This window comes from Danio rerio, chromosome 21, assembly GCF_049306965.1.
Source record: "Danio rerio strain Tuebingen ecotype United States chromosome 21, GRCz12tu, whole genome shotgun sequence".
Taxonomy (NCBI): Eukaryota; Metazoa; Chordata; class Actinopteri; order Cypriniformes; family Danionidae; genus Danio; species Danio rerio.
Window position 1 is genome coordinate 12,769,698 of NC_133196.1, and position 13,100 is coordinate 12,782,797.

General features: G+C 33.2%; 2 protein-coding genes across 3 annotated transcripts in view; both read left to right on the forward strand.

The window, feature by feature from the left end:
- Window positions 1-13,100, forward strand: part of gtf3c5 (general transcription factor IIIC, polypeptide 5) — a 678,526-nt gene that overhangs the window by 33,136 nt on the left and 632,290 nt on the right. The window lies entirely within an intron of this gene.
- On the forward strand, window positions 836-11,010 carry cel.1 (carboxyl ester lipase, tandem duplicate 1). Of its 2 annotated transcripts, none has more exons than NM_199607.2 (11): window positions 836-924; window positions 2,914-3,061; window positions 3,172-3,291; window positions 3,521-3,718; window positions 4,667-4,797; window positions 5,251-5,358; window positions 5,647-5,761; window positions 7,132-7,318; window positions 9,642-9,845; window positions 9,936-10,133; window positions 10,721-11,007. In NM_199607.2, exons 1-11 carry the CDS (start codon window positions 862-864, stop codon window positions 10,899-10,901), a joined length of 1,653 nt encoding a protein of 550 aa, NP_955901.2. In that variant the 5' UTR covers window positions 836-861; the 3' UTR covers window positions 10,902-11,007. The 2 variants fall into 2 exon arrangements, with proteins under 2 accessions (NP_955901.2, XP_073790352.1); XM_073934251.1 differs by lacking the exon at window positions 836-924 and adding an exon at window positions 1,804-2,441 and having other exon boundaries at window positions 2,701-3,061; window positions 10,721-11,010.

Consider the following 13,100-nt stretch of genomic DNA (forward strand, 5'->3'; position numbering starts at 1 on the left):
GTGACAACCAAGACCCCATACTGTTGCCCACATTGAGACTTGTTTGCAGGAAGAATAGGACAAAATTACACCTGAAACACTTCATCACTCTAGTCCCTAAACGCCTTCTAAGTGTTGTGAAAATAATGGCAACATTACAAATTGGTAAATGCTCTACTGTTCCAATTTTTTAAAAATGTTGAGGAAAACATGAAATAATGTTTGTTGTATTGTCTGCAATGAAATGCAAGTCAAAGTAAATTTAGAAATTACTACTTTCTATTATTGTTTGCGTTTTCCATACTGTCTCAACTGTTTTCGAAGTTGTATAATATTTTGCACAGTAAAAATATTTTACATTACATTTTTTACAGAATGTTTGATAAAATAAATGCCACTTTCTTTCAAAAAAGACCTCTAGAAAAAAGCAATTAAAAGTCTCAGCTACCACAAATAATTGTATTTTATTTTATTTTAATTATTTGATGAAAATAATTTAATTTATACAGAAACATTTTAAATATAAATCAGTAAGTGTGAAATGTTGGCATAGGATGAACTGATTTGATTTCTTTAAAAAGTGCTTTGGCTGACAAAAGTCTGTGTGGCCTTATCCTGCAAGGTGTCACAAATGTTTTTATCTATCAATAACACTCCTCTGCAATGGAAAAAAGTCTGTCTGTGTCATTGAACTTGAACAACCTTACAAAGAGCCTTACTTTAATGTACCATGAGAGTTTACCATAACCCCACACATGTTGCTCAGTTGCTGTGTACTTTTGGAGTAAGATGCAGCCTTGAGAGTGAGATATGATCTGACCTGTTTATAAAAGCGTACAAAAATCCCTTTAGTGCTACAATCGCAGCCACTGTCTGATGATGATGGCGATGCTGGGAGTTTTCATCTCTGCCGTCCTGTTCCTGGGCACAGCACAGGGAGCTTCTGTAAGTCATGAAGATAATATATTTATTAAATCCAAACAATTTTAAGAAAAAAACATTTCAATACTGTGTGTTAGTGAAAAAGAATGAACTGATTTATTGTCAATAATGTTAGAATTTGACATACTTCATGCTCATGTTATTTAAACAATTAAAATCGTATTCATTAACTATAGGTAGTATACTAACTGAATTAATGTAAAATCAGTTTTTGAGATGTTAGTTTTTTTTATATATAACTAAAGAAACAATACCTAATTTGATACAAAAATTTAGGCAAATTAAATAGAAGTTTTTGAAAAATTAGTTGTATATCTGTGATATAATATTTATATATCAAATATAATTTTGTTAAAACACATTTTTTTTATTAATAATATAATATTCTGTCATATTTTGTCATTATTATGCTTAACAGTTTATGTGTGTTTTATATATATATATATATATATATATATATATATATATATATATATATATATATATATATATATATATATATATATATATATATATATATAATTTACATATTATATTATTTATATAGTTAATTTATAGTGTAATTATGAAGTTATTATGAAGCATTATTAAAGAACTAATAGCTCAGTCTATGAATTAAATTATATATATGTTATCTTTAAAAACTGTTAACTGTTAAAAAAGCCATTGAGGGGACTCATTAAGGGGATCGTTTTAATGATTTTGTAGTCCCCTGTAAAAATTTACCTTTACTTCCAAAACATTTCAGTTCTAAAGGAAAACAAAATGTGATTAAACACAGGGATTTTTAGGAGAAAACAAAAAAGGATGAAACATTTTCTCCAATCTGATATTTCAATATTATATATTCAATCTTATATTTTATATAAGATACTTAGTATAAGATACTTGTATACTAGATAACTTATTGTTCTCATAAAAGCTTATTTCCACTATAGAACAAAACATTAAAGTGCTGCATGTAAGACTCTTCTAAGGCACAAAAATACCAAATATTTGAAGATATTTAAGAAACATGCTAAGCGAACATACTTGTTTATCTGAAAAATGATGCTACAGTTAGTTACACTCTTAGTGTCAGAATATTGGTCTTTGTTTTGATCTGTAACTCCGTGCACTGCCAGTTAAACCTTATATATTTCAGCACCCCAGATTGGCTTGGCTGATAACACAGCAAATTACATTGCAAATCTATTCATTGTATAGCAGTCTCCGAAAGGAAACTTATATAGTTTCAGACTTATCTAAATCTACATGAGGTGGTTTTCAATAAGCAAATGTTGGTGTCCTCAATCTGGCAACCTGTGTGTGTTGAGGGGTCAGAGGAAGGGCCAAGTGGGAAAAAAACCTCTCCAGTATTTTGAATCAGACTGCAATACATAGTTAAACCACTAGGAATCAATCCAACATTTTAGGCCAACACTAAATTTGTTATTTTACTGATGGTATAATGGATTTATGTGACTCTTTACCACAAAACCATCCAAGTGTAATTTTATTTTTACTTAGATTTTTACAGAGTGAATAAATGATCTTCCAGTTGATGTATGGTTTGTAGGAGTTAAATTGGAGGTTAGGTTAAAGTTTAAATTATTTTGATTTAAGACATGTGAAAGACAATGTTGGAGAGAGGCTGTTTGTTATGGTTTAAGCTGCATTTCTATCAGTGTTGTTAGCAATATTGTCTGAACTGATGGAGTTGTGAAGTACAGATAGGTTTTAATCCATAATGCCATTATTTCTGGAAAGGACTTCAGTGGTAATAGTTTTCATTTTTAGCATGATAATGATCCACTAATTGCAGTGAAATCCTATTTGAAGGATGAAAACAGCTGATTAAACACAGACAGTCATATAATGGTCTCCAAAGGGTCCAGACCTGAATATTATAGAGGCTGCATGACATTACCTACACTGAAAAAGAAAGATAAGACACTCTAAACCTCAACCTACTCTGTAAGTCTGACTTTAACTGACCTGTGAATGTTGCAGTTGGGAGCTGTGCTCACTGAAGGAGGGATGGTGCAGGGAAAGAGTCGTAGTGTTGGTCTCTTTCGTTACATGGACACATTTAAGGGAATCCCCTTCGCCGCTCCACCCAAAAGATTTGAGAAGCCAGTTGCTCACCCAGGCTGGGAAGGTACATTATATCTGTCTTTGTCTTCTGCGTTATGTCTGTCATTTTAAGCTTAACATAAAAAAAAACAAGTGAGTGTATTGTACCTGGATGACTCTACTGTATCTTCACAGGTGTCCTGAAAACAACTGACTACAGAAAGAGGTGTCTGCAGCTCAATCTTCTTGCTACTGATGTTATCGGCAGTGAAGACTGTCTTTATCTAAACATCTGGGTCCCTCAGGGTAGAACCGGTAAAGCAAACTTGTTCTAAATTACAAGACAATTAAACTGTTAAGCATAGTGCATTTGGCTCATTTTTGACTTATATTGGAGTAAAAAAAATCAAAATATTTTTAGTTTTTTTTTTTTTTTTTTGAATGTCCACTTTTGAAAGAGATTATTTTGACAGAGTTTTTATTTTGTTTTTAAAATGATAAGTTTTTTTCCCACTATGATGATAATTGTTCACCTTCTCTGCAGTTTCCTCCAACTTGCCTGTTATGGTGTTCATCTATGGCGGTGCTTTTCTGCTTGGCGGTGGTCAGGGAGCAAACTTCTTGGACAACTACCTGTATGATGGAGAGGAGATGGCAGACAGAGGAAATGTCATTGTGGTGACGTTCAACTACCGTGTCGGAGCCTTGGGATTCATGAGCACCGGAGATGATGGCATTCCTGGTAAAAATAAATATGCATATAGTATTTGTGACCAGATCCAGCAAAATGAGTCACAGTGACCCAAATTTTCTATTTGGTTAATTGAATTTACATTTTACTCTCATTTACATTGCTATAGATAGGACTGTAGAATTTAAAATTATATCCTGTTCAAATTCATACCTTGAACGGTTTTGAAGATATGCCCATTTGAATTATGGTTGCCTGCCTTTTATTTTCAATTGAAAACCTGAGATAAATCACAAAAAAAAAAACAAAAAAAAAAAACAAAGAACAAAAAAAACAATTGACCATTTTTTGCTGATATCCTTCAAAATCAATTGCATTGAAAGGGATAAACTTTATTTTACAGCTTAATGTGCACATCAGCACATATTCAAGTGCTTTTAAACAAGGCTGAAGTTCAAATTATATTCAAGCATTTATTTGAATAAATATTTTTAAAAAGGCACTTAAATACAGTCACTCAATGATCTTGACAACAAAACTCTGTGAGATTATTTTAAAATGTCTGTTCTGAGAAATCAGCAAATGTTTTGTTCATTGTTTTTTTCAGATTATCAGCTTGTATCTTAAAACAGAACGGTGCAACTTCCGACTCAATTTGCCAGATCGGTCACATTTAATTTGAATAAATATCCTGCAATTATCTCCACAGTAAATGAGAAATGTAGTCCTTTAGCAGACAGAGTAATAAGAGAGGTGAGATGAGAAAAAAAAAAACATATGCAAATAATTACATACAATACTTTATATGCAAGGTTTTGCAAAGGACTTTTTATCCCACAATCCCGTTTTTTTTTTTTTTACATTTTAATGTCTATATAATACAAATTCAGTGTTCTCTCAGTTTATATCTGATTTTAAACAATTTTTCTCACAAGTTCTCACATTTCTGTGAAAAACATCAGAATAGCAAATAAAAGTGATTATTTTTCTGGGTTATAGGAAACTATGGTTTGTGGGATCAGCATGCTGCAATCTCCTGGGTTCACAGGAACATCAAGGCTTTCGGTGGAAATCCAGACAACATCACACTCTTTGGGGAATCAGCAGGGGCAGCCAGCGTCAACTTCCAGGTGCATTTAAAAAAACAAAATCATGTTTCATTTATGTTCAGCTTGCATGCTTCTATATTAATGGGACAATTCACCCAAAACTCATTATTTTTACTCATTCCCTCGCCACAAGCCAGTTTAAGTGTCTTATGAGTTAAACACATACTGTAAGAGGATATTTAGAAAAATGCTGAAAAAACCTGTAACTCACTTCCATATATTTGCATTTTCTACTATGGAAGTCAATGGGTACAGGTCTTTTGTGTTCAACAGAATACACTCAAACAGGTTTGAAACAACTTGGGGGTGAGTAAATTTACATTTTTGGGTGAACTATCTCTTCAATATTATTACATGCAAGTAATTGTGTAGTCTTATTTGGCTAAATAATGTTTTCTCATTAAATCCAATGACAACCAAAAAGCATAAGAGGTCCTCAGTATCTAATATCAGTGTGCGTTTCATCCTGCACAGATTATTACACCTAAAAACAAGGGCATGATCCGAAGAGCCATCTCTCAGAGTGGTGTTGCTCTCTGTCCCTGGGCCATCAGCAGAAATCCAAGACAATTTGCTGAGGAGGTGAGATTTACCTTAACTAATGTCCCTTATTCAGACTTGATGTACACTGATGGCATTTCATATACAGAGATCAAATTCTATGGGGTTTGTTTACTCTCATTCTCACCCTCATTCTCTATTTTTTTTACTGTACAGTACACTTGCTAGTGTTTACTAAGTAAAGTCACCTGTTCTGCTTCACATTCTGGCCTTGGTCAGTTAATAATTAATATACACCAACGCCTTGTTTATTTCAATGGTTATTAAAATTATTCTTTTTATCCGAAATTCTTTGCTGTGTGCTTTTAGATTGCAACCAAAGTAGGATGTCCCATTGATAGCGGGATGGCAGATTGTCTGAAAAGGGCAGATCCAAAGGCTGTAACTCTTGCTGGGAAATTGAAGTTAACATCATCTCCTGATGGTAAGAACATTTATATTACTCTCAATAACAAAAACACAAGAAAAAAATACATTCCTGTGTAAAAAATAAATAAATAAATAAAATAAAAGTTAAAGAAATCAAAATAAAAAGTTTTAGTCATTAGTATCAGTATGTTAGTTTTAAGGATATGTTTAAGCTAGTGTGCTCCAAAACAGCGACAAAATTAGTATTAAGAAGATAAAAAGCTCCAAAGCTTGAAGTCTTTCGCTACACTGACTTCCTGACTGGCATCAAAAACAGGAGAAAAATTCCAACAAAAAGGCCGTCCACCTCCTCACTGCTTCCTGGAGAAAAAGCAAAAGAAAGAAATCAAAGTTTAAACAGTGGTACTGCTCTTAGCCACAGCAGAGCTAAAATGACGGTCTTCAACAGGTCAGACAATAATGTCAACAATTCAAAACAGCTCTATTTTCAAATGAAACCCAGTTAAAGCTCTGGAGAAAGGTTCCTCTCTAGCCCCTTTCTCCACATCGAAGTGTTTAGCCTCTGTTTTTATCCCCTCTCACTCCTCCATGGTAAGTGAACACAGCTGGAGGAAGCAATCAGCAATCTGCAAGAAACTCAGGAGGGGTGAAGTCAAGGCAAAAAAAGAAGAACAGGGAGTAAAAGGAGGAATAACTTTAAAGAATACGCCTCACTTACGTAACACTTCCACCTGAATAAATCAATTATTTATTTGATGCCAGCTCATACTTCTAACCAATCAAATGCTCTCTAGTATCTGTAATGTCCCGCCTCCTTCAAGACGCGCATGCTATATTCGTTTGAGCTCAACCATGATTAAAATAAAATGCTGTTGGCTGTTTTTTTTAAAGGGGGATGGGCTATTCTATGTTCCACCTCATCTTCATGTTATAGTTTAAACTGCATTACAAATCCAACAAACTGCACATTTGAAAGCATTTCAAGGGACCTTTAAAAACACGTCTGAGAATTAAAGTATTGCTTCGAAAACAATATGAAGTAAAACAAGTCTAGTAGTTATTTTGAGTTGGCAACCATGATCAGGCTGTTGAGTTTTTGTTTGTTATATTAATTTTATGTCTTGTTTTGTATTTATTACATTGCAATTTTTGCACAGTATAATTATACGCCTGAGGTTTGCATTTAAATTTTGTTGTACAATGACATAAGAATTCTATCTAGCTATTTTATCTATATATTATTTTTATTAATGTTCTTTTTTTAAGTAAAAGCAGAAATACTCTAGATATGCCATAAATATCAACCATGCCTCAACAAAAAACATGCAATGGAATAAAAATGTCAAATGTCAATAAAAAAAAGAAATGCTAAAATCAAAAAACTCAAATGCCAATAAAAATGTCAAATGTGACAAACTTTTCCAGCCCCTATTGTGCACAATCTGTATCTGTCCCCCGTCATCGATGGCGATTTCATCCCTGATGAGCCTGAAACTCTTTTCGGGAATGCTGCTGACATCGACTACATCGCTGGAGTCAACGACATGGACGCACACATCTTTGCCACCATTGACATTCCCTCAATCAACAACGCTCTGACAACCACCCCTGTGTAAGTGTGTTACATCTGGATTCATTTTGTGAATTTTTAAAGACTCTGTGAAATTAAAAACAGGATTTCTACACGCCATTAAGTAGTTTTTTTTTTTTGGCTAAAAACTAGAAAAAGCCCTGCATATGACATAGGGAAAAAGTATTTAGAGTAATTAGGTGAACCATTCCCACATTTTAACATTAATAACACTAATTTATTACCCCATTTTAGTTAAATCGGGCACTGCATCATTTTAATTCATCTGTAGACATTTGACTAATTTTAGATAAACTGTTTATTTGTTACACATATTTACCATTTTTTATTCTATCACTTAATGTTAATCACACACTATCTTGACTTTAGATATAACATTTAATTTGTTACCAAATGTCTTGCCTTATTTAGGTAAATTGATCTTAGGTAAACTGTGCACTTCTCACTAAGTTGTCATATTATTTAAGATAAATTGTGTACTACCATCTTTTAGTTAAACAACGCACACTTTTTACTAAGTTGTTTACTCAGTTTAAGTAAACCATATGCTATCATGATCACAATTTGTTATCTCATTTTAAGTAACTCATGCACTTCCTAATTTTAGAATAACTTTGTACATGCCCCATTGAAAAATACTATAATTTATAGTAAATAGTAATACTGTACCATTATATAGTAAAGCATTGAAAGGGATTCTAAAGAAGCTATATAACACAACAGTTATAGAAATATTAACAAATGACCTAATACTGTAGTTTTCTACAACTATATGGTATATTACACTACAATACACCACAGTTTACTGTAGTAAAAACTAAAACATACTACAATAGTTGTTACTGTTTATCAGTCCACTATACTACAATATGCTGGTGCATTCATGGGCAAAGAGTTGTGAATACTATGGGCTCTATTTTGACGGTCCATGCGCAGAGCGCAAAACGCAGGGCGCAAACGCTTTCAGGGCGTGTCAATGCATTTTTGCTAATTTACAAACGGGAAAATCTGCTTTGCGCCGCGGCGCATGGTCTAAAAGGGTTGAGTTTATTTTCTTAATGAGTCATAGGTGTCTTTTGAGAATAAACCAATTAGAGTCTCATCTCCCATTCCTTTTAAGAGCAAGCTGCGTCGCGCCATAAGCGCATTCGCTTGTTACAGGACGTAAAGTAAGTCTAAGTGGAAAAACTGAGCATTTCACAAGCAAACAATTAACAGGTAACAGTTTTTTTTTAACAGAAAACTTAAACAGAGCATCTACTGCGTGAGAATGAGAGATAATGGATCACTTTCACTTTCGCTCTTGGATAGGGAAACCTTTATGCACAGACATCAATTAGTCTATAAATAATTAATTGCTTTTGTTAAGTGCAAATATTCAATTCAAAACTATTTCTAAATTCAGTTCTAATTTCCAGCAAACGAGTAAATGAACAACAATAACGAAGTGTGCTCAAAAACTTGAGTTATATCCTAAAACACATGATGTGCCCCTTATGGTCTAAAACCTGACAGGTGGGCAAATCTAAGCTTGTTTTTAATAAAACAAATATAAATATGGATATAATAAATAATACTGCTAATAATAATAACATTATACAAAAGCAAACTGTTATGAATGAACTGAAAAAGCCTCCCGAGATGAAGAAGACATAAAAGCAGTGATTTTTCATATTTATGTAGGCTAGAAAATAATATTTTGTAATATTTTAATCCTTTATATTTATATCTATTCTATTCTGTCCTATATATATATATATATATATATATATATATATATATATATATCCTTAATATTTACATTTTTTCATATGTAAAGATATTAGCCTATTTTGCATATTAAGCAGTGTGTAGGCGAGTTTAGACTGGGTTTGTTTTGGTCTAATGAAAAATCTATTTTAGTTTCTCAAAATAGCAAGGCACCAGCGGTGCGCCTCAGAACGCCTTCCTTTTTAGACCAGAACGCCTATGGGCGCACAAATGAGTGCTAATGCATTTGCTATTTAAACAGCGTAGCGCAACGCCTCAAAACCACTCTTGTGCCAAGCTGAAACTAGCAAACAAGTATTGAGCCGCGCCTTGCGCCAAATTGCGCCGGGTGTTTGATAGGGCCCTATATGTACAGTATAATACACTTCACTGAAGTGTGGTTAAAAAACACTGTAGCATTTACTATTAATTACTATAGTATTTACTTTTATATACTATAGTAGGGGGGAAGGTTAAAATATCTTATATATTTTTAAAAACAAAAAGTATTTATATTTTCTTATTTATAAACAAAAAGTGGCAAGACATTTTGAGGGTGCCTAACTTTTTTAAAAATGCTATTTATTTATAACAGAGAGGAGGTCCAGGCTCTCGCTACTGCCCTGTCCAGAGACAGAGGACAGGATGCTGGAATTGCAACTTTCCAGGAGTACACGGTCAACTGGGGAGATAAACCAAATAAAGAGAAAGTCAAGCAGACAGTTGTGGAATTGGAGACAGACTACATGTTCCTGGTGCCAACTCAAGCAGCCCTGTACCTCCATACTGACAATGCCAAGTAAGTTCACTTCAACTTCTAATTTACTGGCTTCTAAAATGAAACCGAAAAATAAAAACATTAAAAAACGAAAGCATTTCTTCCCATTAGATCTGCCCGAACCTTCTCATACCTGTTCACTGAGAGTTCTCGTATTCCTGTCTTCCCTCTGTGGATGGGTGCCGATCATGCCGATGAACTTCAGTATGTGTTTGGAAAGCCTTTCGCCACTCCTTTGGGCTATTTCCCTCGCCATCGGGACGTCTCCAAATACATGATTGCCTACTGGAGCAACTTTGCTCAGACTGGGTGAGTAAACATTAAAATACTTACAATATTAATGTACTGTAATTCATACAATTGCATTTTAGATCAAAGCTAAAATAATTAGATGTAGATGCTGATATTTTTATGACCAAAGACTAACCTAAGATAACATTCTGATATTCTGATATTCATTCTGAGTATCATATTTCATATATCTGGATTTTTTTGTGCATTTTTTGTTTGATAAATTCTAGTTTTCAGCTAAATGCTTTGGTATAGGCCCAAACTTTCAACAAATCAATCATTTAGTAATATATATATAGCAGACCGCTTACACAAAATGCATACAGATAATAAATGGCTAGTTTTATGGTCAAAGCACTGTCGTTTGTGTTGTGGGAGGTAAAACCCAAAATGCAATGCAATATAACAATGATTGAGAAATGAAAAATAAACATTCATCATATTTGACTCAGTTTTTTTCCAAAAGGTTTTGATCAAGTAAACATAAACCACATCAGTCCATTAAATGTTTCAGTTTTAGCTCAGCTTTAGCCACCCCTTGTGGCACCTAATGATAGTCAAAATATAAATTCTTACTTCACTCTTTCGTTCGCTCTCCTTCACAGGGATCCTAACAAAGGCGAGTCCAAGGTTCCCGTAACCTGGCCTGAGTTCTCCAACCCTGGCCATCAGTATCTGGACATCAACAATAAGATGAACAAGAACAATGTGAAGCAGATGTTGAGAACACGCTTGGTTTACTACTGGACCACCGTCTTTGCCAGTTACCCAACTGTCAGGAACTGAGCACTGACAGTCCAACTGTAAAATCATGCAGCCCAGAATTATTGAGTCTCATTAAGCATTTAATATGGTGCTAGGATTCATGTAATAAAATAAATGATGATCAAAACAAGTTTATTTTCTTTATTAAAAAGACTATATGCAATAGGGTGCAGCCTTTATAATGCAAGCTATGATTGCATCTCTCATGCACTGTCACACACAATGAACTCAATGGAGCTATAGTGACATCACTGTGAGGGGTAGGGTTAGGGGTGAGATTAGGTGAGCCCATTAAAAAGCATTGCATGCTGCTCAGATTGCATCTGCACCAGGTCTGCACCCAGACCTCTCTTGCTATAGACCATTTTGAGGGATGTAAACAATAACAATGGTCTCAACGTACCTGTACTCCCCGTTTTACATTTTTAGTTTCTATAGCTTACGAGAATCAAAAAAGAGCCCCATATTGATAATGTTATGACAGCTGTTTTAACATGATTTTATTATTGAATTTCCTCTTGTCACAGTTATGAAATAGTTTGATAACCAGCAGGAAATGTTCATAGGCCAATGACATGACCACATTGAGGTGGTCTGTATGTAGAATTCAGAAACTTTAGGAAGTAGCAAAACCACTGGTCATTAAGGGAAGTGCAGTTAGCAACTTATTGCTAAAATGACGTTATGATAGTTTGATATAGACCATTTCATTCATAACTTAATGTTAAAACAGCTATCACAAGATTATTGATCAATATGTGGCTCTTTTTGGATTCATGGAAGCTATAGAAATTTAAAAAATGTCAAACAGGAAATACATAGGGAACATTGTTTTTGTTTACAACCCCTTAAAATGGTCTATAAAGTATATTTAAGACTAAATTAACTAAATTGATCTTGCTATGTGAGAATACAAATGGATTTAGACCCTTATTATTGCATGATATGTTCACATTTCATTACAGAATAGCTCTGTCTGCATTATATTGACAATTATAAGAATTAGTTTCATGTATAATATAACTAAATTTACGCTCTCAGGAGAAAGAATAAACATTCATTTACATTTTTCAAAAAAAAAAAAAACCCTTCACATACAAAATCAGCCTCTCATAGACAATCTAGCAGGGAATATCTTTCTTTTTTTGTATTTATTTACTTTTTGACAAAAGCTGTTAAATCATTGCCTACTGTACATATAAAAAATCAATTAAAATTAAAATACTAACTTAAACTAATTTTATTTTAAATAGCTAAACTTTGCAAATCTTTATATTTCTTTATATTCTATATAACTTTAAATGTTTATTTCTAAGATTCTTGTAAGTTTCCATAATCTTCAACAATAGATTAACACAGTTTATTAATAATACTGAACATTTAGAGGACACAGATACTACAGATTACATAAACCTACACAACCCCTGCAATTGCAGCATTAGGCAAACAAACATTGCCACAATTTTCTTTTAAGCATGAATTTAGGGCATAAGACAGATAATGGGCCACATTCTAACTAAATATGGGGATATACAATATGTTTGAAAAGATAGAAAATCTAAGTTGATTTTGTATAAAAGTAGATAAAGTAGCAGTAAAAGATTGGCAAATGCATAATGTGGACACATTGTGACCCTTGGCATTGCTGGCAGCTAGCATGAGCCAGAGAGCATATAAGCAGAATAAAATAAGGAACAAAACAGGAAATAAGCTGAAACATTATGTAAAATGTAATATATAAGGCCGGACGGAATCTGCTGACATTTTTTGCTATTTCTGTGCAGAATTTTGTTAAAAATATGTGGATTTATGCAGAATGATTTTAAGTTATGATTTTTATCATAACTAAAACCTTAACATATGAAATGAAAAGTAATACATTTTTAACTTGTATTTAATGTTAACAATGTAAATACAATTAGATCCACTTTATTTGGTAAACAAGTCTCATATAGTATCTCTACTAAAAGACAGAAAATATTACTTTACAAACTGTATCGTTAATAAAACATATGAACATTTTCATATTAGTCAATAATATTACTGAAATAAATGTAAAAACTGAATGAATATAAATATACACACATTTATACAAGTAAATACACAGAATCAATGATGGGCTAAAAATCTGATGAATTCTGCACGTGCAGATTCCGCGTGGGCCTACTCATGATTCATTCAATGAGTATAGTACATTCTTACCATGACCAAACTTTTGAG

Bases quoted from the DNA above. Each gene is read 5' to 3' on its own strand.
- cel.1 (NM_199607.2), top strand. From the start codon at position 862: ATGGCGATGCTGGGAGTTTTCATCTCTGCCGTCCTGTTCCTGGGCACA. The intron at 3,062-3,171 runs GTACATTATATC...GTATCTTCACAG, and splicing joins TGCTCACCCAGGCTGGGAAG to GTGTCCTGAAAACAACTGAC. The intron at 5,762-7,131 runs GTAAGAACATTT...AAACTTTTCCAG, and splicing joins GTTAACATCATCTCCTGATG to CCCCTATTGTGCACAATCTG.